The 24,508-nt window shown below is 34.1% G+C and overlaps 1 protein-coding gene across 1 annotated transcript in view; it reads left to right on the forward strand.

The window, feature by feature from the left end:
• Positions 1 to 24,508, forward strand: part of LOC105550981 (protein piccolo) — a gene marked incomplete at its 3' end in the record, with an annotated part of 283,932 nt that overhangs the window by 187,968 nt on the left and 71,456 nt on the right. Inside the window, exons 5-6 of the mRNA XM_011996071.1 lie at positions 12,791 to 13,507; positions 21,305 to 24,505. Of these exons, the coding sequence (XP_011851461.1) occupies positions 12,791 to 13,507; positions 21,305 to 24,505 (3,918 nt within the window). The remainder of the gene's footprint in view (positions 1 to 12,790; positions 13,508 to 21,304; positions 24,506 to 24,508) is intronic.

Here is a 24,508-nt window from a genome sequence, read left to right on the forward strand (position 1 = left end):
GGGAACTGAACAATGAGATCACTTGGACTCGGGAAGGGGAACATCACACACCGGGGCCTATCATGGGGAAGGGGGAGGGGGGAGGGATTGCATTGGGAGTTATACCTGATGTAAATGACGAGTTGATGGGTGCTGACTAGTTGATGGGTGTAGCACAGCAACATGGCACAAGTGTACATATGTAACAAACCTGCACGTTATGCACATGTACCCTAGAACTTAAAGTATAATAATAATAATAATAAAAACTACTTTAAACCTCTTACTGCTTCTCTGAATTTACATTTTGATGTATGTTTGTATAGCTGTATTTACAATACTCTTCTAACTGAAGAATCATTAAATAAAATGCATCCATATGGTTGGTTATTATGTCATCAATACAAATCATGTTTTCAAATGTAACAACATCAGAAAATTCAATATAATTTTCAATGATAGCTTCAAATTTTTCAAATTTACCATGAACAGGCAGTACTTCCAGTTTATTTATTTATTTATATGTTTTTGAAGAAACACAAATGAATTTCAGCCTCAATATATGACACTTTGGATTCTCAAGTCTATGAACAGTTACAAGCAAAGGAATAACTTCTATAAATGACTAGCTTTAAAACAGATGCCAACAATCATGCCTTAACTGAAGAGCTAAGTTCTTCTTAAATATTGGCTTAAAATTGGACTTTTTTCTATCCTGCCAATTTCAGCCTAAATTCTGTAACTGATATTTATCTTCTGCATATGAATTATACATTGTTTTCATTCTCCACCTAGCTTTTTACTTGTTTCTATTATTCTAGACCAAGAAAGATACTCGTTTTGTGTGTGTGTGTGTGTGTGTGTGTGTGTGTGTGTGTTTTTCTTGTTCCTGGAGCTTTTGTTCATTTTTCTTTGTTTTCCAAATCCAGTTGGTCTGCCACAGCTCATAATAAATTTCACTTTATTAAGGTTTCCCTGGTGACTTCAGCCAATTAGTTGCTCTATTCCTGATTCTGATTTGATCATTCTTACCTTAATTGTATTATTTTGCTAAATGAGGATGTAGACATGAATATGTATGGATATGTTATATATTCATGCATATAGTACATATGAATATATATTCATTGTATTTTTGTTAGTTCCTATATAATTACTTTGATTCTTCTAAGAGCAAAAATTATATATAGCACTTAGAACAATAGGAATATCATAGAAATTGTGTAATAATTATCTTATGAATGGATTTAAACAACTTCAAAGTCTCACAAAGATTTAATACTGATTAGCCATTGGATGTCAAATAGAACAGAAGGATTTTTTTAAATGAACTATCCAAATTTTTATAAATTGTATCTTCCTGTTTCAGTATTTAATAATCATATCCTTTTTTAACAATTAGCCTCATATTAATTGAGCAATCTGTAATTGCCCAGATTGTAGGATCTTTACTACTTTTTTTTAAATTTAAAACTTTCCTGGTGAAGAGAGTGTGTACTGGTGGCTCATAACCTGAGTTTCACACAGAGTTTTGGCGGGGATCTCTCTAATATTATAAAAATGACTTAAGTGAGTCATGAACTCTCATTTCTCATAGTACCTACATCTAGCTATGGTCTTATATATTTATGTTTATCTATCATTATTAGCAATATTTGCAAATGGTATTAAACTTTACTTTTAGGAAATACTTTGATTTTAAAAGATATATATGAAAAATGATACTCTGCAACTCTGACTCTAAAATTATAGGGAGCCAAAAGAGTAAAGTGTCCAAACACATAGAGCAAAAATAAGCCCCCAAGTGTCATAATGATAGACATAATACTTAGGACAGTAGTTAACTCAAAGGAGGATATAAAGGAATGAGTTTGAAAGAAGCTTCAAATGTAATGATCGTATTTCATTTCTGTAGTTGGATCAGTGGCTCATGGGTGTTCATTTTAAAGTTACTCTTTGTGTCCCACACTTGTTTAATAGATGAATTTTGGGCCAGGTGTGGTGGCTCATGCCTGTAATCCCAGCACTTTGGGAGGCCAAGGCGGGCAGATCACCTGAGGTCAGGAGTTCGAGACCAACCTGACCAACATACTGAATGAAACCCTGACTCTACTGAAAATACAAAAAATTAGCTGGGCATAGTGGTGGGCATCTGTAATCCCAGATACTCGGGAGGCTGAGGCAGGAGAATTGCCTGAACCTGGGAGGCAGAGGTTGCGTGAGCCAAGGTCACACCATTGTACCCCAGCCTGGGCAAAAAATAAAAAAAAAAAGATGAATTTTGCATCCAGGCAATGTTTACTGTAAAAACACAAAAAGGTAAAAAAGGCACAGAACTATTCATATATTGTTCAAAAGTATATGAAAGTAAATAACATAAAAAAGTGTATACTATTTAAAGCATAGTAAGGAACAAAGATCTAACAAAACAAAAATTAAAATAGTGGTTATTCTTGGAGGATATATAATAGGATGTTATTGAAAACAGCACCTGCATGTATCAAACCCATGTATTAGATAATATTGGCACTGTTCTGTTTCTTAAGTGGATAGTTGGTGAGTGGATATTTATCTCCTTTAAATTTTTTTTGAATTTTTATTTTATATCTAATTTACAAATAATAATTTTAGTCCAAGTGTCGTGGCTCCTACCTGTAATCCCAGAACTTTGGGAGGCGAATACAGGAAGATGGCTTGAGCTCAGGAGTTTGAGACCAGGCAACATAGCGAGACCCTGTCTCTACAAAAATGATAAAAATGTTTGAAAAAGAAAAAAAAATAATAACAATTATAATTGTATTTGTTTATGTGGTACAATATGATGTTTCAATAGATGTAAACATTGTGGAATGATCAAATCAGGCTAATTAACGTAACAGTCACCTGACATGTCACGAATTATGTTGATGATTGAAATAGCTCACCATAATTTTTTTTTAAAACTAAACCTTTGAAGTGACTACTTATGCATGTTAACACTGACTGAAACAGTTCGTATTTCTCTTGAATTCCAGTAAAATGCACTTTCTTGGCCATGCAAGTTAATATCCAAAATAGTTCGTTAGAATTACTTTGCATACACAGCAACAATCATGGATAAAAGTGTAAAAAATTATCATCCCTTGAATAACAAGTTGACTCAGCCTGACTGTATCACTTAGATTTTAATCAGAAAAGCAGAATGATTAGGAAGTTTAAAATATAAATAATAAGAGATTTGGTATAGAGATTTGTTCATACACAGTTGTGAAAGCTGTTTAAGTGATTGCTGAAGATTGCTGGAGCTTCAGTCTGAAGGGCAGGCAGAGGAAGGAAAGAAATATTTAAAGTAGGGGAGAGGAAGGATAAACTGGAACCCATGAGGTCAGAATGCCTGTCCCTTCTCACTGAACTCCAAGCTAAATGCCTATGGACAAGATGAAGGGTAATCTAGAGGAAAACAGATTAGCTGCATTCCTGCTTCCTATCCCAAGCAAAACAATAATTGACAACATGGGTAACCTTTAACAGCCCCTGGTGACCCTGCTCAGATTCTCTGGGTGTACAAAACCCAGTATGGCTACTGCTTTTCTTCTACTACCTGCCAAATCCCATACAAAATATTTCCTGTTATACACTGTATTAGACAGTTTCACACTGCCATAGAGAACTGCCTGAGGCTGTGTAATTTATAAAGCAAAGAAGTTTAATTGACTCACAGTTCCGCATGCCTGGGAAGGCCTCAGGAAACTTACAATCATGGCAGAAGGCAAAGGAGAATTTAGTACCTTCTTCACAAGGTGGCAGGAGAGAGAAAGCACAGGGGAAACTGCCACTTTTAAACCATCAGGTCCCATGAGAACTTCCTCACCATCACTAGAACAGCATGGGGAAACTGCCCCCGTAATCCAATCACTTCCCACCAAGTCCCTCCCTCAACACGTGGGGATTACATTTTAAAAAGAGGTTTGGTGGGAACACAGAGCCAAGCAATATCATACACTGTAATGGGAAATATTTAGGGCAAATGATTCTGGGAAACATAGTTCAACCTAGACAAGTTTACACCTTGCAGAATTGACATACTGATTCTTCCCTGCAAGAAGAGCTTCCAGTACTGCACTGTGTTCTACCACATCACAGGAGGGCTTAACACCTAACCAATCTCTCCCACCACCTGTATCCATTCTGCATTATCCAGACAGTCTAGTGCGACCCACCATCTTATGCATTTCAGACTCCCTAGTCTGTGAAATTATTCTGTCTTTAAATATTATATCCACAATGAGGCTTAAATTTGTAAGTGAGGGGATTGATTTTTATCTTGTAACATGTTCCACAAATTTCATTTGGCTGTAGTGTGTTTTAAATGATCTGTCTTCCAAATGCATATTTCTTTGTAATCGTAACAAACATAAAATTTCCCTATGATGAAGTGTGTTCGATCTTTTAAATAAATTTTGTTTTATAATTCAATTTTTCATTGCTTGTAGTGCTGTCTAGTGACTAACTTAGACTTGAGTCTAAATTTTTTTGCTTTGATGTAATTATTTGCACATGCAAAATCAATATGCAGATCTTATAATAGATATACCAAAATACACCTATATAAGAACAGAGGGAGGAGAACTGTTTACATTTTAAAAATTAACTTGACACACATATGACATAAATGATGTATTTCTAAAACTATTGATTGTTTTTATACCACACTTATAATACATAAATAACTATCTGCCTAAAACTTAGTACACTAGAAAAATCACAAAAAAAAGCTATGAACCCACAGATAAGCCTTTCTTATAAGTCTTACATTTTCACTAAAGTTAGCTAAAATCATTGCAGTAAGTTGTGTGATTACCCATAAGTTTAGTGTATCATTGGTTACCAGAGAGAAATCAGCTGTGCCCTTGGAGTTGTCCTTTATACACACACTGGTAGATGATCAGTTAATCTAATGACTCTAATTAAACTCAGATCAAGTAAACTACTTGGTTGAGAATCACACAGTGACATGATCTCAACTCATTGCCACCTCCAAATCCTGGGTTCAAATGATTCTCCTGCCTCAACCTCCTAAGTAGTTGAGATTACAGGTGCCCATCACCACACCCGGCTAATTTTGTACTTTTAGTATGAATGGGGTTTCACCATGTTGGCCTGGCTGGTCTCGAACTCCTGACCTCAAGAGATCTACCCATCATGGTCTCCCAAGGTGCTAGGATTACATATGCGAGCCACTGCACCCAGCTATATATATCTTTTAAAAGAAAACTAAGCATATGATTTTCTTCAGATCTGTCAAAATTGTGTTAATGTAATAATTCACAGGTATTAAAATTAGAGCAAGTTTTCATTTATGTGTTATTTATGTAATAGTATTGAAAACATCAAAAATTCAGAGATTGTTAGTTTCAGAAGAAATATATAAATTATGATGAGAAAGCAACCAGAAATATGGTTCTGGTTTAGTCAAAATTAACACAAAAAGAGTATCAATCAAGAGTATGAAATCATATTCTAAACACAGTTTTAATATCTGGTTGTAATATACGTAATTTTAGTTGGCATGCTGCTATTTATGGAAATATCTGTTAATGTATTTTACATTATACAGAAACTTACATTGCAAGTTTTTTTGTTCGTTTGTTTGTTTGTTTATCTGTCTTCTGCTGAACGCAAGTTCTAATGAGGGAAACAAAGAGACTTCATTTGGTATACGGAAGAGTGAGGTCTTGCAGAAATAAGCATGCAGATAAGAGATGGGTAGGGACATGACCACTAATCAACCTAGACCGAGGAATGTTAATTCTAGTACAAGTTTCTAACAGTATCCTGTATTCTATTAGGTTGTATTATTAATTTATATTCTTCACATTCAGCAATTCAACTGGAAATTAGTATTTTATGTGGACTATTTTTATTTCTCAACACTGTATTCATATACATATTTATGTTCTAATATAATTTGATATAATCTTATGTCTATATATGAGAAAGAACCTCAATCATTCAATTATATATTTTGAACATGAATTATTCTGGTATCAGTGGTTTTAAAAGAAACAAAATATGAATGAAGTTGCACATTCTAGATAAAAGAATATAATGATGAAAGGACCTGACACACGTTTCATTTATTTTTTGAAGGGACAGAGTAAGCATAGAAGTATCACAAATACATCATTATGTATACTTATAAACTGCGGTCTCGGGAATGATCATAGATTTCTAATGTCCTGATCTTGTAGTCTGAATAATTGATTGTGTAGTCTGGAAGAAGAATATGTCAACTATGAATTCAATCCTTCTCCCTTTTATAGATGTCACAAAGGGAATGAATTTATAACTAAAAAACCCAATTATCAGAATGTCACATTGTAAGAATGCGTGGATCTGAGTTGAATAGAACACCATATTGCCGAGATTGTAAATAACATTGATAAAAATGACAAGTTACGCGTAACATTGCTCTCCAATTCGTGTATTTGTCAGTGAGTAAAAAGATGAATTCTAAGCAGTTTATTAGTGTAATTATTTCTCTTTTTGAAATATACCCTGAATGATAAGCAAAAATATAGATAAACGAAAACCTGTGTAAAATTTGTGTTGACTCAAAAGCTTCATAGTGGGCAGGGAGCTCGATGTTACAGTACCAATCTCCTTCATTGCTTGGATTTCTTTACAAAATTTTGAGACGTGACCTACCCAGTCTTTGATTAAATACTTCTATGGGTGGAAACAATATAAGCTTCCTAATCACTTCACTTGATCTTTAATGAAATTTAATTTTAAGGTAGTGTTTGGAAGATTTCTCCAATACAAATATGAATGTTCATGTAGGTTTTGTGACCACCATTTCTTTACCATTTTAAGTCGAAAAGCAAACTTTCAACCTGCTACAGGTCTTACTATTATGCTTTGGAAAAGATCCTTAGAAAGATAAATAGGCAGCCCTGAAGTTCTGAGATTTTCCTTAATGGTATTGTTGCTATAGTTACAGCTGAAATGTTATATAAAGCAAATTGCTTATTGATGGAAAAATGCTGAGTGGCACAGTAGCATCCCTTCTCTGGGTTATTATTGCCTTCATTTTCTACTTTCCTTCTTAAGATGAATGGATTTTTTTAACATTGTTTTCTTTTGAACAAGCTCTGGTGAATTGATGTTAAAATAAATGTGTTTTATTAACATGTACTAGCTGACAATTGAATAAATTTGAGTATTTTGTGATCGGTGTGGTGTTATTTTATATATTCTACTTGTCAAAATTTTTCCTACTTGGAAATGAATTTTGATACCCTGATTATTAATGTTATAGCACTGAATAAATAGTGATTGGCCTCATAATTTGGGGACCTCTGAGTTTGTTTATATTTAATGATAACATAGATGAAACATAAACTTTTATTGTTTTATACCATTAGAGAATACTTATAATATCATATTCAAAATATATTTAAAAATCACAGGGAAAAAATGGAAGCAGTCTTAAAGCATCCACAAGGATGATTAGCATGTTTTTTTAAAAGCCTCCTTAAGCATCTATATTTTGTATTTTTTTATGTAGTAAACTCAGTAATATAATAGAGATGTTCTCAGTACATATATGTGGTTGATGCAAAAGTAATTGTGGCTTTTTCCATTACTTTTTCCATTCAAAGTAATGAAGAAATTTGTATTGGAAAAAGCTTGCAAACAACACCTTAAAATGAGATTTTGTTTTATATATATCTGTACTATATCATATACCATATCGTATATGTTATATATTATATAATATATAACATGATATATTATATCATACAGATAGATCTATATACACATATAGAATGAAATTGTTTTTATATATATATATGTCTATTATTTCACATAACAGACAACCAGCAGTTTTATGTGTGTATATACAGATGTACACACGCACATATATATAAATATATACACACACATAAAACTGCTGGTTGTCTTACTATATTTTTAAAAAGATATTTCAAAGATAAAACTTTAACTCATTTGATTCTTAACCTTAAGGCAAAATATGAATAATCATGTGTATCACAATTCTAACTGTTACAGGAAGAGTTAATGCTATGTCTGGCTAAATATTTTCAGCTAGTAAAAGTCGTATATGGCATTGATATATTGAGTTGTTACATAAGTGAAATACTTTTGTTTAATTGATTTCCAGGTTGCTACTGGACCAGAAACAATATGAAAATGTAATGGTGTGGCTATTTAGGAACTAAGAGTATAGATAACATCTTTTGGAACTATAAACACAGTATTTCTTAACCAAATTCCTGAATACAGTGATACAAAAATCTTTGGATTATTTTTGTTAAAGAATGAAAAAAAAAATTGTGACCTACAAATGTTTATATCTTACGTGGTTATAGAGTATTTCCAAAATTTTGGGAGAAGCAAATTTTTCCAGTCAGTTTGTTTATAATTAATGATGATATGATCATGATGATGACCCATATTGTCCAAAATAAACTTTCTTGAAAATTTACTGTTATTCTTTTTTACTCACTGTGAAAAACCTGATCAATTTTTCTTTTCTCATTTCCTCTTTGTATTTTACCTAGCTTCTGCCTTTTCCTCCAGTGATACTCCTATGCTCCCCCTTAATAAACAAAATTTGAATTTATATATTTAACTATAAAATGTTTGGTGTTACTGTAGGGCTTTGTTCCCTTTCAACTCTTTATTGACTTATAATTTCCTCTGCTTGTTGAATTTATTGACATTTTATTTTTGGTCCTAGGGCTACCTAAAAGAGAAGAGACACATATAAGACCACCAGTTTAGCATTTCTAATTGTTGAAAAACATACTCTTTGTGGCTTATAATTTATCAAATTCCTAATGTTTCAAACTAAATTCCTCAGATAATCCTGTTATATTCATTCCATCCTTTCCATTTACTCTAATAGTTTCTTTCTACCTCTAGATTTAATTTTTATCAACATAGGTAGGTAACCACATTCTGCCAGACTGATCTTAACAAAGCAGATTTTACTCCTTTATAGGAACCGTCACTGGATTCCAGTTTCTTCTACAAAATGTCTACTTGTGGCAATAAGTGCCATTTATTTGGGAATAATTGACACCTAACAGAGAATCTCAACTTGCCTCTCCAACCTTATCTTCAATTATCTTCTTAAAGCTAAAGAACATTTTTATTGTTTAATTTTTATCTAGATTTGGTCAAATTTAGTGTTTTTAATCATTACCTTTTTTCAGGCATGTATTATATGATTTTTGCTGTGCCTCATCTCTTAATTATTGAATTTCAATGTGAATGAAATAAGGCCTTAGCCTGATGTGTATTTACATTTTGACTGATTGCTATCAAATATGAATAGACATTTTCATTTCATATTTCTATTATGTCAAATAGTGACAAGACATATTTTTGGGAAAATGGATTTATTTCATATTCACAGTTTATTAATGTATCTATTTTAAGGCCAAACCTTCTTGGAAAACACCTAACTAGAAGTGGTATCTCCCTCTTCTGCATTGCAACACAGTATCTCCATCTCTTTGTTTTTACTGCATATTTTACTTATTTTCAACCATGCATTATTTCTTCTACTTGAATGCTGGTTCCTTGATGAAATAACCTTTGCATATATACTTTCCAACTAATAGATATAAACCAAATAGTTACATACAGAATAGATATATGAATGAATTATTTTGTCATAATCTGACGTAATAGAAATATCAGCTCCAAATTAATTTTGGTGGCAGTTAGAGTGTAAGTTCAAAAGACTGGCTGCCTTCTTTCCTTCCCAATGAAAATTAGTCATGCACCCAAGAGACTGAGTATAGCAACATTACGTTAAAAATAATTGCAAAATAGCAATTACTTAAAATGCTAGGTTTAACTGAACATGGATGGCTATTTAAGCAAAACATTAATTTGAAATAGTCAATGAGGCTCTCAGGATAAGATCTTTTATCTCTCAGATTTACACTATTGCCTTCTGTTTGCATTACAAACGTTAGTAGTTTAGTGGTTATCACCACTTTATAGGTTTACTAAGCATTACTTTAAATTGGGACAATGAAATATTTTATGTGACAAAATAGATTGCATAGATGATACCTTTTATCCTGATACCTAAATTTCATATTATAGGAAAATAATGAGTATACTACCTTGAAATTATCACTATGTTTTATTTTCTCAACACATTTTTCTTGTACCTAAAGCCATGTACCATTGTGGCCTCATATGATGTAAAGTAGCAAGAGATGGCAATTTTGTAAGAATAATTTGTCCCCGTCCCCAAAACTCAGATAAAAGACTCACACTTTTTTAAATGACAAAAATTTCCAATGGAATGAAACCTGTATTTCTGGTATATTAAAATTTTCTAACTTATTTATATTAGAACATGGCCTATGGAGACGCTTAATACACACCTGTATTTCATTTTTAGAATCCATATGGCAAAACTGCACAGTAATGCAGCCATTTGTATCTGTTTTTGTGTTTTAGAAAGTCAGGCTCTGGGACTGGGCATGGTGGCTCATGCCTGTAATCCCAGCACTTTGGGAGGCCAAGGCGGGTGGATCATGAGGTCAGGAGATCTAGATCATCCTGGCTAACATGGTGAAACCCCATCTCTATGAAAAATACAAAAAATAGCTGGGTGTGGTGGCGTGCACCTGTAATCCCAGCTACTCAGGAGGCTGAGGCAGGAGAATTGCTTGAACCTGGGCGGCAGAACTGCAGTGAGCCGAGATCACGCCACTGCACTCCAGCCTGGTGACAAAGCGAGGCTCCATCTCAAAAAAATAAAAATAAAAAACTCAGGCTCTGAATGAAAATCTCTTAAGATGTGTCTCAACCAAGTAATTGTTTTTAAAACTACGTTATCAATTAAGATTGATTTTCTGTAGGTATTACGGAAGTTCTTCCTTCAGGGACTGTTCAACACAAGAGCTAGAACTTTTAGAATTTGACATAATGAATCAAATCTTCTTTCCTATGACTTTTATATAAAGACATTAATTAAAGAAGGCACACAATTCACTTCAGAGCTGCTTAGACATGAAATTAACAAGAGAACTGATATTGAGTGATTATATACACAAAAAACAAATGAGTCCATATATATCCTAATATTTTATTGGCAGCATTTTACTACATTTACAGAATTGACTTTTGTCTTTACTCTTTTAGATCAGCAAATAAGAATTATAATGGCTTACATATTGCAAAATAATCATAGTTATTAAGCAACATTGTTAGTTTCTAAAGTAATTGGATCCTGAAATAAGAAATGAAACTTAGATATCTGATAGTATTCTAGAGCAATAAGTGATTTTTGTGTCTAAAGAATTTAAGATAAGCAACTGGAAAGAGTGAGCCAGCATGAAAAGCAATTTGAAATTGAACTTCTCAGAGTACAGTGTAATACATGAAAGCAATAATATTTGTATGACACTTTAACCCTGTGCCTTATAGAATGGGTACACATTCAATGGTAACAATTAGAACTACATACATAGCCTTTACTTTTAAACAATAGAATAGATATAATGTAAGAAAAAATATAACACACACCAATCAGGGAAGAACTCTTTCATAATATTATTCTAACATAATCTGTCTCCTAGGTGATCATTTGTTCTGTATTCTTATCGGAGAGTAGTTTTTAGTATTTAGTTTGCAAAAATTCTTAACCAGTTTATGAAAAAGGCAAGTCTTTCTGTTTCCTCTCCCAGGATTCTGCTAAAATGGTTTTGGTGTACTTCCTAGGAATTTGTATGTCTAAAGACCCTATCAGTTGATTTAGTGCAGGTGACCCTGGCTTAGACATTGAAAAGCAGAGATATAAGAAAATGTTTGACCAAGAGCAGTGGCTAACACCTGTAATCCCAACATTTTGGGAGGCCAAGGCGGGCGGATCACCTGAGGTCAGGAGTTCAAGACCAGCTTGACCAACATGGAGAAACCCCATCTGTACTAAAAATAAAACATTAGCTGGCCGTGGGTGGCGCATGCCTGAATCCCAGGTACTCAGGAGGTTGAGGCAGGAGAATCACTTGAACCCAAGAGGCGGAGGTTGCAGTAAGCAGAGATTGCACCATTGCACCCCAGCCTGGCAAAAAGAAAAAAAAGAAGAAAGAAAATGTTTTAGTCAGCAAATCAGAACACTCAGGGAAAAAGATACCAAACAATTAAGCCTTGGAGTGCTTCTTGTTCAATTGCATGAGGAAATGTGATAAGTATTAAGAATGAAATTATGTTCATAATCTGGAAGCAGATAGCAAATTACGCACAAGTGATTCTTGAAAACTATCTATACCTATAAAGCTCTACTCTGAAAGGTAGAACTATATTTGGCCCAAGTCAAGAGATAGGAGATAATAGGCTAAATCCTAAAAGAACTTTTGATTAATTTGTTATTATGAAATGTAATAGTCTTTGAATAAATTTTGGATGAAAATGCTAATTTTGAAGAAACCAGGCCTTAAAATAATTTTATTTGGAACAAATGCAGATTTTTTTTCTTCCTGAAAATGAATATTTCTCTGGGTCCACGTTTAATGCAATTATTTCTTTTTCTTTTTCTCATTTAATGAAGATGGTGAATTGCTAGTCTCTAGAAATTCTATACATTTTTAGAGTTCAAATAGCCTTTTTGTAATGTTTTAAAAAATTACTGTGTCATTGATTTGGAAAACAGTGACCCACCTTCTCCATATACAAAAACAGATAGGAATTACCAAATTTTCACTTGGGTAAAATGACAGAAACAGATACATTATAATACATTTAATCTGTTCATTGCTATTTTTTTTTTTTACAGATTCAAGAATGGCTCTGTTTAAATTGCCAAACCCAGAGAGCAATATCAGGACAGCTTGGAGACATAGGCAAAATGCCACCTGTGCCATCAGGACCCAAAGCATCTCCCATGCCTGTTCCTACAGAATCACCATCTCAGAAAACAGCAGTGCCTCCCCAAGTAAAATTAGTGAAAAAGCCAGAACAAGAAGTAAAAACAGAAGCTGAAAAAGTCATTCTGGAAGAAGTAAAGGAAACACTATCAATGGAAAAAATTCCTCCTATGGTAGCCACAGATCAAAAACAAGAAGAGAGTAAACTAGAGAAAGACAAAGCTTCAGCTCTTGAAGAAAAAAAGCCACTCTATGAAGAAAAAAAACTAATCTCTGAAGAAGAAAAGATATGTTCTGAAGAAAAAAAGCAACTCCTAGAAGAAAAAAAGCCAACCCCTGAAGACAAAAAGCTACTCCCAGAGGCAAAAGCATCAGCCCCAGAAGAACAAAAACATGACTTACTTAAATCTCAAGTACAAATTGCTGAAGAAAAGCTTGAAGGCAGAGTGGCTCCAAAGATAGTGCAAGAAGAGAAACAACCACAGACCAAGATGGAAGATTTATCATCTGGCACACCTCAGAGTTTACCTAAAGAAGATGATAAGACAACCAAAACAATAAAAGAACAGCCACAGCCATCGTGCACAGCAAAACCTGATCAGGTGGAACCTGGGAAAGAAAAAACAGTAAGTTAAATTTTCCTAACTTCTCACACTCTCATGTGTGAAATTATTAATTTTTAACCTAAGTATACAAGTTGCTCATTGGTAATTATATAAGTGAAGTTCCTCAAACAATGAATAACATTCTTAAAGAAGTATAACAATTGTTTGACTATAATGAAGAACTTTGGCCTTTTCACAGCTTTATGAAGTGTACATAAAGCATAAATACAACATTTATTTCCTTGTTTCTTATGCCTATCAAATAATCTATCAAAATCATATGGAGTGATAAAGAAGTTATCTAGTTTTATTTTTTTTCTCTACTATGGACACAAAACTCAATATCCCCCTTTAATGTAAAATAATGTGTCTTTATGTAAGTTTCTGTTTACTTAACCATTTGTTTATGTAAGAGTCAACAAGGCTTTTCCCAGTTGAAATCATTTTAAGGTGTGGTCAGCTATAAAGTGATTGCAAAAAAAGAAAAAAGGAAAAAAAGTGATGTAACTAAAATCCAAAGTAAAAGTCTTTCTAAAATTTCACAAAACAGTTTAATATTTAGCATGATTTTTAATATAATGTATTCTATTAGCAGTTTTATTCAATGTGTTTAATATTGAAAGGTTATTTATAATCAGCATAATTTGGAAAAATATTCTTTTATTTTTCTTTAATGGGAAATTTTCATTTAACCCATTTTAATGAATATTTTCACAAGCAGTTACATACTTTTCAGAGGAACTCTGATATTTTTTGGAGCTATAAGAGATCTTACATTATACCTAACTGAATACATTTAATTCACAGAGTACAGCAATGACTTACCAGGAAATTAAATAATTTAATAATATTAAAATTCCAACTAGAAACTATAGTTTGTTTCACTGTGATTCAGTTGTGTTTTCTTTAGTTTTAACACATGCTTACCAACCCATCTCTGCTATCTGATGCGTCACACATTATCTGAGTAAATCCTGGTCTCCTTTCATTAAATGAGTTTTATTAGAGTCAAAAAGATGCCTATATGTATTCTCCATTCTAATGACTGAATCTAGCCACCACCAGCACCATGAATTGCTTCTTCTAGCTAACCTTTGCAGAGCATGGTGCTTGGTACTGTTTGTCCCTTTGTGGAACTTTCTGTGGCTTTCATGACCCTCTACTTTCCTTCTCTTTTTGTCTTTCTGATCATACTTTATGAAATCTGCTTTGACTATCTCTATGATTTCTCTTTGCAAATTCCAGATGATTTTCCTTTGTTTTGCTTTGAGCTACATGAACAATTTTTGAATACACGTATGTACTTCTTGTCCCTCTTTTGGGTGTCAGACCTGCATTTTCAAGTACCTAGTCAGCAGTTCTACTTCCAAGCCTCTCTGTAAATGCAAACTCAATATGTCTGACTCTTTTCCTCTTCTCTATAGAAACAGTTTCTGCTTGTAACTTTCTATTTCACCATCAAGCACCTGTCTCCTGTCTGCCAGTTACTAATCTTCTGAGTGATTTAAGGTTTCTTCTTACCTGCCCTTTGTTCTCCACAATGAAAGTATCACACTTCTGTCTATTAACTCCTGTTCCTCAGGGCACTACCTTACTTACTGCTTTCATGACCTTTTGCCAATTATTTGAGCAATCTAATTACTGGTTAGGATGCCTTCCTTTTATCCCTTCTCCAGTCTATAGCTGTCAGGTAAATGTTTTCTAGGGTTCCGATAATTTAACTCCATCACTCAGATGTTCCTAATGATTCCCTATTGTGTTTTAAATATATTCCAAGGAAGAAGTTTTTAAATATTTCCTGAATGCAGTACTTTTTCTTTTATTTTATACCTTTATCACTTTCTTTTTATTACTTTTTCTTTCATTATACAACCACAATATGTGTATATGTATTTATTTATAAATTTTATGTATGCACTATTTGACTACTATTTACTTTATAAAACATTCACAAAGAATAGTGAAATAAACTAAAATTACCATTGTTATTATATTTATTTAAATGCAGATAGTAAATACAGATACATTTGATCACCTTAAAAGGTGTTTAATAGTGATATTTTAGAGAGAGCATTATGTTTTAATATTTTTTAAGATCTTGGTGTAAAACTTTATGATATAGTTGTTTGAAATCCAGCTTCAAAGTTAAGCTTATTTTGATACTTTGATGTTCAGTTTTAATGGCTATTCAGAGCAGGAAAAAAGATAATTAAAAAGAATATGCTACAAATGGAAGAAGTAGCTCACAGTTTGTTCTCACTAAATATTGCTACCTTTTTTTAAAGTGTGGATTGTAAACCAATTATGAAAAAAAGAATTGGTAATTGCACAAATAAGTGTTAACCTTCCTTAATATCAATCATTTGTGTTTGTTAACTATCAGAAAATATGGGGCTTTTACAATACTTTTTCAGCAAACGATTTTCAAACCCATTGCATTTCTTTGTCTAGAAGGTTTTTAAACAGATTAAAATATTCTGTTTTAAAGTTTGTTACATGAGCAGATACGATAACTTTTAAAAGTGACATATGTTATTTTGTATAGCATAATCATGTAATAATTTCCAAATATTTATCTTCAAAGAGCTGTTTCCACATTATAATTTTCTCAGAGAAACAGGTATTGTTTATTTTGCTTTAAATATCAAATACCCAGCATATTGCTGACAATTAGTATTTATTTTCTTGCTGTCTAATAAGTATTGTATTACTGAAAAGCACTTGCAATCCTCTATTTTTAAGTAAGGATCAAATCTCCACATTCTGCAGCTTTTTAACCAATTTTCCATGAGATAAACAGTAAATATCTGTGTCATGGTCAAAAATAATGTCATATTCTCTGTCCCAGTACAAAATAAATGTTCTTCAAAATATGAAGTTCTTGTTAGTATACAGTGTACTACATCAGTAATATCTTGAGGCAGTCTGTCTAATTCTGGCTTACTTGTAATGAATAAATGTTTTACACATGTACTGCCATCTCCCTAACCTTATTCTTTAAAATTATAATTCCAATCAGAGAAATTACTTCTCAATTTTTAATTTTTTTATTTAAAAAATACACATTTTTTTTGAATTAAACAAATCAGTCCACATTGAGGCTATGTGTTCATTGGTGCATTTTTCCTTGAGGGTTCACAATAGTAATTCTTAAAATATTTTATTGTTAATTAAAGAGAAATAGGAACTATTATGAACTGAGTATGTAAAGAAATCTCCATAGTTGGATTATATTATTATTAGATCTTTTACTACTAAATTTGTTCTAATATTTTTTCCCAAACCTTCCACAATTATTTCTTTGTTTCTTCCAACAACATTTGCTGACAAAGGAATGTAGTTTGATTTGTCACTATATTGATTCCACATATTACTTTAGTCATTTTTTTCATGACAAAAAAAAAAAATTCCCCATCTGTTATGTAATTTTTCCTATTGAGCAAGAAAATTCAAAAGAATATTCCCAATGGTTATTATTCAAGTTAGTGAAAACTTATAAAGTACTAGAAAACTTATTTGCTGAAAATTACAGAAGTTTGTGATAGTGTCATAATACCACTGGCTTTGATTCAAAGCACGTTCTGTATTTAGGGTAAGGTTTGTTATTAGCAATAATAGATGCAGAAACAGATTTCAAATAGCTTTCCTAATAATGTCAAGCATTTTTTCCTAACTTCAAGTCAGATCTGATTTAATCTGGTGATCACTGTTCTCACCTTGTTATGAAAACTGATGAAAAGCTTGTAGCAATATGAAAACTGTTAGCTTTCTTATGAGTGCATGTGTGTATATCTTACATTACTAGTTTGATCTTTAACAAATGATTTTTTTTGCAGAAATTTTTTTCTACTCCTTAGCTATTATAGGAAAATTGGTTTAGTTAAAGCTAGGTGATTTATTGTAACTACAAACCATAAATCTGCATAACTGAACAATAAGCTTCAACATAAAGGTGAGCAAGTGAAGTGGTTGCCTCACTATAACTTCGCTTTATAGTTGGTTGCCTCATTATAACTTCCGGCCTTCTCCCAGGAGTCCTCACAGACCATGTGACCAACTGACATGACACGTGAGATAATAGTATTGCCCATCTATTGATTAAATATTAGTGCAATTTAATTTATCCTCTATTTTGTATTTAAAAATACAACTAAAATCCTAGTGTCTTCTCATTGTATTCCACTGAAGCACTTTGCATAGCTACCAGGATATATGCACCCCACAGCGGAGACTCCTGTCTAAATGGCTTAGTTGGCCTTCTCAGCCTTCTGGAATCTGGCTCCAACACAACTTTCAAGCAACTGCTAACGTTCCCTATGGGGAGACATTAAAGAAAAACAGCCAAATATGCCTTGTGTGTTTCCTGAACATAGCTTGTGCTTTCTCCTTTGTGAACCTGTTCTCAGTTTTTGTATGTGCACTGATGCCGCACCTTCACATCATCTGGCAGAAAAAATCCCACCTGAACCTCCACACCACTCTGCTAGCATGTCTTCCATGAGTCTGCCCTTCTATTCCCTAGTGGTAGTCAGTTTTCCTGATGCAGAATTTTCTGCAATGATTAATTTCTTAATTAGTTTTTATTTACAATCAAAACAATACTCTTAATTTACCTCTTACTATTCAGGCTGCTGTGTTAAGTACTTCCTTATACAATGATTGATAAAGTTAATATTATGATAGCTTTAGTAAAGATGGGGAAACTGAATTTCTGTGCCCAAGATCACATAGCTGGAAGGCAGAAGTACTAGAATGATAGTCCAGCTCTGATTACAAAGACTGTGCTCTCATCCACTGCACAAGATGTTTTTTCCTATGACACTTTTAGGATACTGGCTTTCCATTATTATAATCATCCATCTCTCTTGGCAACCCCCACTGCTATACCAAACACTTGGTATAATATTTACTCTATTTATATATGTGTATTATTTATTCATTAATTTAGCTGTCATTTGTGTTGTTCATATTATTATAGTACATTGTTTACATTTCGTTGTTGCAACATCATTTTGTCACTTCATTCATTTCTGTCTTTCAAAATGTTTGTTGAATAGCATTAAAATTAATCCTGAGGTATAACAATTTGAAAATTACATACACATCTTTAAATTTTTAGTTTAACATTTTAAAATTCATGTTTGCTGTAGAATTTTATCTTTTTACTTATATACATAAACAGAATACTGTTTAAATATTTATTTGATATAGTACACTAAAATACTCTCCCCATAGAAACCAAACTTGGAACACTCTTTAGCAGGTACTTTTATTTCTGGTTAAAATGATCTGAGGGTTAGTATTCAAGTTACATATAGCCAATAAGTGACTGCCTAATCAGAAAGGATGAAAACTAATCATGTTTTCTGTAGTGAGAAGGACTCCCATATTATAGTGCTTAGGTGTGAGCGTCCGATCTTTCACTCCAGGTCTAGTGAATTTTATTGGCTTCGTTTTGTTTGGAGCATTTCAAACACTCAGATCAGTAATCTGCATTCATGTAGACTTTATGTAAATTATAAGATTTGCATTCATTGTTTAATTTTAGCCCATCAAAATAAATGGCTTTGGGAAAGTTAAACAAAAACTTAACACTGCATCCTTTCTTTGCACAGTTTTATATGTCATCTAGAATTCAGTTCGTTAATAATATTCAAAACAATTCTGTTTGCCTTCAATATGGAAGGCTTTTGTGAAAAGAGCAAAACCAAATTTGGCAGTGCAGATGTGTCTTGGCACATTCTCCACTACTAGTGAAGGCCTCAAGATACACCACCATCGGAAGAGATCCAAATGGGGCTCCGTTCATCAGTGCCTCTCACTGACCGGTCTGCAGCTCAATAAATGGCAGGGGGTTATTGGAAGAAAAAGGGAAAAAGCCTAGAGAGTAAACACTTTGCAGACTTGCCACCTTATAATATGTAAAAGTCATTTAGGGGGAAAAAAAAATCATTGCAGTATCACCACCATAGGCAGCTTCACTGTTGCTTGCCACTTCAATATAAGAAAGGAACTGAAATGAGTTAAGTGCTCATCAACCCTCCTACTATAGTCTCACAACTGCAGATAAGAAATTATTTATTGGAAAGACATTCAAATTGGTACAGTGTAGTTAATTCTAGGTGCACACTGAAGAGTAAGCATTACTTTTTGCACTACAGTTGTTAAGAATATATCACACTGTCTTTTTTAATTGAGTAACATTGTAAATTCAGAAAAAGCATTTTGCCCTATAATATGCTCAGGATAGATCATTGACCATGCATAATAAAGGTATATATTTGGTTGAAAATGAATGTAAAATGAGCATCAAGCCAACAATACTTATATTTGATAACTCTAACTAGAAAAAGGAGAAGAAAAAAAGGAAGGAGGGAGGGAAGGATGGGGGAGGGAGGAAGGGAGGGTGGGAGGGAGGGAGGAAGGGAGGAGGGAGGGAAGGAAGGAAGGAAGGGAGGAAGGAAGGAAGAAAAGAAGGAATGAAGGAAGGAGTATGTTTGTTGTGCAACCTTATATCTGTTTATTTGGGCCATAGTTAGATCAGAAGAGCTTATGCCAACTCACACACTGATAATATTGACACAGTTCAAGATACAGATGTAGTGGAATTAAGGTGGCCTCATAGGCTACAGTGAGCTGTAGCATGCTCTTAGGCAGCTGTTCCCCTAACCCCTCCTTTCTGTAGGCTGTAAGACTATTGTGTCCTCCTTTAAACAGGACAACTAACTGAATCAGTTTTATTTTACTCATATATTTTTTACTTAGCAAAAAAGTCTTCATGAAACAAGTCTCTATGTTTAATTTTTATTTAAGGCCTCTCTGATTCTTGAACCTAAATTGTTGTCATGGCATCATCATAGCCCAAAAAAGGCAACAAGTTCAGGGTTGTGGTGTGTCGCTAAGGGTCCCAGATCTCTGGAAAGCCCATGCTCCTGCTCACAAAAGCTATTTATTTTTTAAGGAAGCTGTTTTTCAGGATAAAACAAGATTTCAAAATCAAAAGGTATTTGCAAGTGACATTAGTGAAACACCTTTGAGATGGGATGCTGAAGATACATGTGATTAACAACTCTACAAAAAATTACAGCTGGATATTTCTCTTTAGCTGAACTGATAAGTCAGACCAATTATTGCATAACTTTTTCAAAGTACATAATTTATAAACATTCATTCCAAGTGATATAGAGTAATGATATTAATAATATCAAGTATATATAGTGGTTCATAACTTTCAAAATGTCTTTTAAAAGCAATGCCTTGCTTGAATCATTTGACAAGAACGATAACCATGTATTTGTGGTACATGGCACATATGTTATTATGGCATGTTACTTGCTTTTTTTTGTTTAGTGAATTCTCCAACATCCCTTACAACTTGCAGCCAGGCACAAAGCCCATTGTCTGATACTTTCTTGAACTTTTCCTGACCTTATAATCCAAAAGTAAATTATATTAATAGAAAATTTATCTTTAAACATCTTCATCACAATTTATAAACTTTATCTTAAAGCAAATTTATTGAGAAAAACAATCATATTTTTGATGGACAATGACATTGAAATGTGAAAGGGTATTTATGAAAGAAGATCAAATGTCATTGAGAATTGACATTTAGTGAAATTTAGTTTAAATGGAAACTAACCTTATCAACACATATCAACAATATTTTTCTCAAACTTTGAAAAAATACTAACATATGGTTGAAAAAATTTTCCAAAATTATTTTTCAGTTCCTAATAGTTATTTGATAGTAATGGAGAGGCCATGTTTTTAGTTTAACCATGTTAAGTTTTCCTGTATCTTTATCTCCCTGCTTAGGAAAAGGAAGATGACAAATCAGACACCTCAAGTTCTCAGCAACCTAAAAGCCCCCAAGGTCTGAGCGACACGGGATATTCTTCTGATGGAATATCAAGCTCACTTGGTGAAATTCCAAGTCTTATTCCAACTGATGAAAAGGATATTCTCAAGGGACTCAAAAAGGACTCTTTTTCACAAGAAAGCAGCCCTTCCAGCCCCTCAGATTTGGCTAAATTAGAAAGTACAGTCCTATCTATTTTGGAAGCTCAAGCAAGTACACTTGTTGATGAAAAGTCAGAAAAGAAAACACAACCCCATGAAGTTTCTCCTGAGCAGCCTGAAGACCAACAGAAAACTCAGAGTGTGTCTGAAACCTTGGAAATTACTATTTCAGAAGAGGGGATCAAAGAAAGTCAAGAAGAAAGGAAAGACACTTTTAAAAAAGATACCCAGCAAGATATTCCTTCCAGCAAGGACCATAAAGAAAAGTCTGCGTTTGTTGATGACATAACTACTAGAAGAGAGCATTATGATTCGGTTGAAGAGAGTAGTGAAAGTGAAAACTCACCTGTTCCACAAAGAAAACGAAGAACTAGTGTTGGCTCATCAAGCAGTGATGAGTATAAACAGGAAGACAGCCAAGGATCAGGGGAAGAGGAGGACTTCATTCGAAAACAAATCATAGAAATGAGTGCTGATGAAGATGCTTCAGGTTCTGAAGATGATGAGTTCATCAGGAACCAGCTCAAAGAGATTAGTAGTAGTACTGAGAGCCAGAAGAAGGAAGAAACCAAGGGAAAAGGCAAAATAACAGCAGGGAAACACAGACGACTGACTCGAAAAAGTAGCACAAGCATTGATGATGATGTAGGAAGACGTCACTCATGGCATGATGAAGACGATGAAGCATTTGATGAAAGTCCTGAACTTAAATACAGAGAAACTAAAAGTCAGGAAAGTGAAGAACTTGTAGTTGCTGGAGGAGGAGGGCTACGCCGATTTAAAACAATTGAGCTCAACAGTACAATAACAGATAAATATTCTGCAGAGTCATCACAGAAAAAAACAAGTTTGTATTTTGAGGAAGAGCCAGAATTAGAAATGGAAAGCCTGACAGACTCACCTGAAGATAGGTCAAGGGGAGAAGGGTCTTCGAGTCTGCATGCTTCCAGCTTCACTCCTGGTACATCCCCTACATCAGTATCATCACTTGATGAGGACAGTGACAGTAGCCCGAGTCACAAAAAAGGAGAGAGCAAACAGCAACGCAAAGCTCGGCACAGATCACATGGCCCTCTTTTGCCTACTATTGAAGATTCTTCAGAGGAAGAAGAATTGAGAGAGGAAGAAGAATTATTAAAGGAGCAAGAAAAGCAGAGGGAAATAGAACAGCAGCAAAGAAAGAGTTCTAGTAAAAAATCAAAGAAAGACAAAGACGAACTTCGAGCTCAGAGAAGAAGGGAAAGGCCAAAGACACCACCTAGTAATCTCTCTCCCATTGAAGATGCATCTCCAACAGAAGAGTTACGTCAGGCTGCAGAAATGGAGGAGCTCCATAGATCTTCTTGTTCTGAATATTCACCTAGCATAGAATCAGACCCAGAAGGTTTTGAAATAAGCCCGGAAAAAATAATAGAAGTACAAAAAGTTTATAAATTGCCCACAGCTGTGTCATTATACTCACCAACAGATGAGCAATCTATTATGCAGAAAGAAGGTAGCCAAAAGGCGTTAAAAAGTGCTGAGGAGATGTATGAAGAAATGATGCATAAAACACACAAATACAAAGCTTTTCCAGCTGCAAATGAACGAGATGAAGTGTTTGAAAAAGAGCCTTTGTATGGTGGAATGCTAATAGAGGATTATATTTATGAATCTTTAGTAGAAGACACGTACAATGGATCTGTAGATGGCAGCCTGCTAACAAGGCAAGAAGAAGAAAATGGATTTATGCAGCAGAGAGGAAGAGAGCAAAAGATAAGACTTTCAGAACAAATTTATGAAGATCCTATGCAGAAAATTACAGACCTCCAGAAAGAGTTTTATGAGTTAGAAAGCTTACATTCTGTTGTGCCTCAGGAAGATATTGTTTCAAGCTCTTTTATCATCCCAGAAAGCCATGAGATAGTGGACCTGGGTACTATGGTAACTTCTACAGGAGAAGAAAAGAAACTACTAGATGCTGATACTGCCTATGAGGAACTTATGAAGAGGCAACAGATGCAGTTAACACCTGGATCTAGCCCAACCCAGGCCCCCATTGGTGAGGATATGACAGAGTCCACCATGGACTTTGACAGAATGCCTGATGCATCTTTGACATCAAGTGTTCTCTCAGGAGCATCTCTTACAGATTCGACCAGCAGTGCAACACTGTCTATCCCAGATGTTAAAATAACCCAACATTTTTCAACAGAAGAAATTGAGGATGAATATGTAACCGATTATACAAGAGAAATTCAAGAGATAATTGCCCATGAATCACTGATTTTGACCTACTCGGAGCCTTCAGAAAGTGCTACATCTGTCCCACCCTCTGACACACCTTCTCTCACATCATCTGTTTCCTCGGTCTGTACCACAGATAGCTCTTCACCCATTACTACCCTGGATAGCATAACCACAGTTTATACAGAACCAGTGGACATGATAACTAAATTTGAGGATTCTGAGGAAATTTCTTCATCGACTTATTTTCCAGGCAGCATTATAGACTACCCGGAAGAAATAAGTGTATCTTTAGATCGGACTACCATATCAGATGGTAGAGCTAGTGCTGATCCTATTATTTCCTTATCTGATATGGCATCTTCCATCATAGAATCTGTAGCACCTAAACCTGAAGGGCCAGTTGCTGACACTATTTCTACTGACTTATCTATAGCTGAAAAGGACCCAGTGAAGCAAGCCAAGAAGGAAACTGGGAATGGAATCATTCTGGAAGTTTTGGAAGCTTACAGAGATAAAAAGGAGTTGGAGGCCGAACTAACAAAAAGTAGCTTCTCTGAAACTGTGTTTGATCACCCACCTTCTTCTGTAATAACCCTTCCAATGAAAGAGCAGCTTTCAACTACGTACTTTACATCTGGAGAGACCTTTGGTCAGGAAAAACCTGTGTCTCAGTTACCATCTGGCAGTCCTTCTGTTTCCTCTCTTCCAACTAAACCTCGCCCATTCTTTAGAAGTTCTTCTTTGGACATATCAGCTCAACCTCCTCCCCCT

This window comes from Mandrillus leucophaeus, unplaced genomic scaffold (genome assembly GCF_000951045.1).
Source record: "Mandrillus leucophaeus isolate KB7577 unplaced genomic scaffold, Mleu.le_1.0 Scaffold50, whole genome shotgun sequence".
Classification (NCBI taxonomy): domain Eukaryota; kingdom Metazoa; phylum Chordata; class Mammalia; order Primates; family Cercopithecidae; genus Mandrillus; species Mandrillus leucophaeus.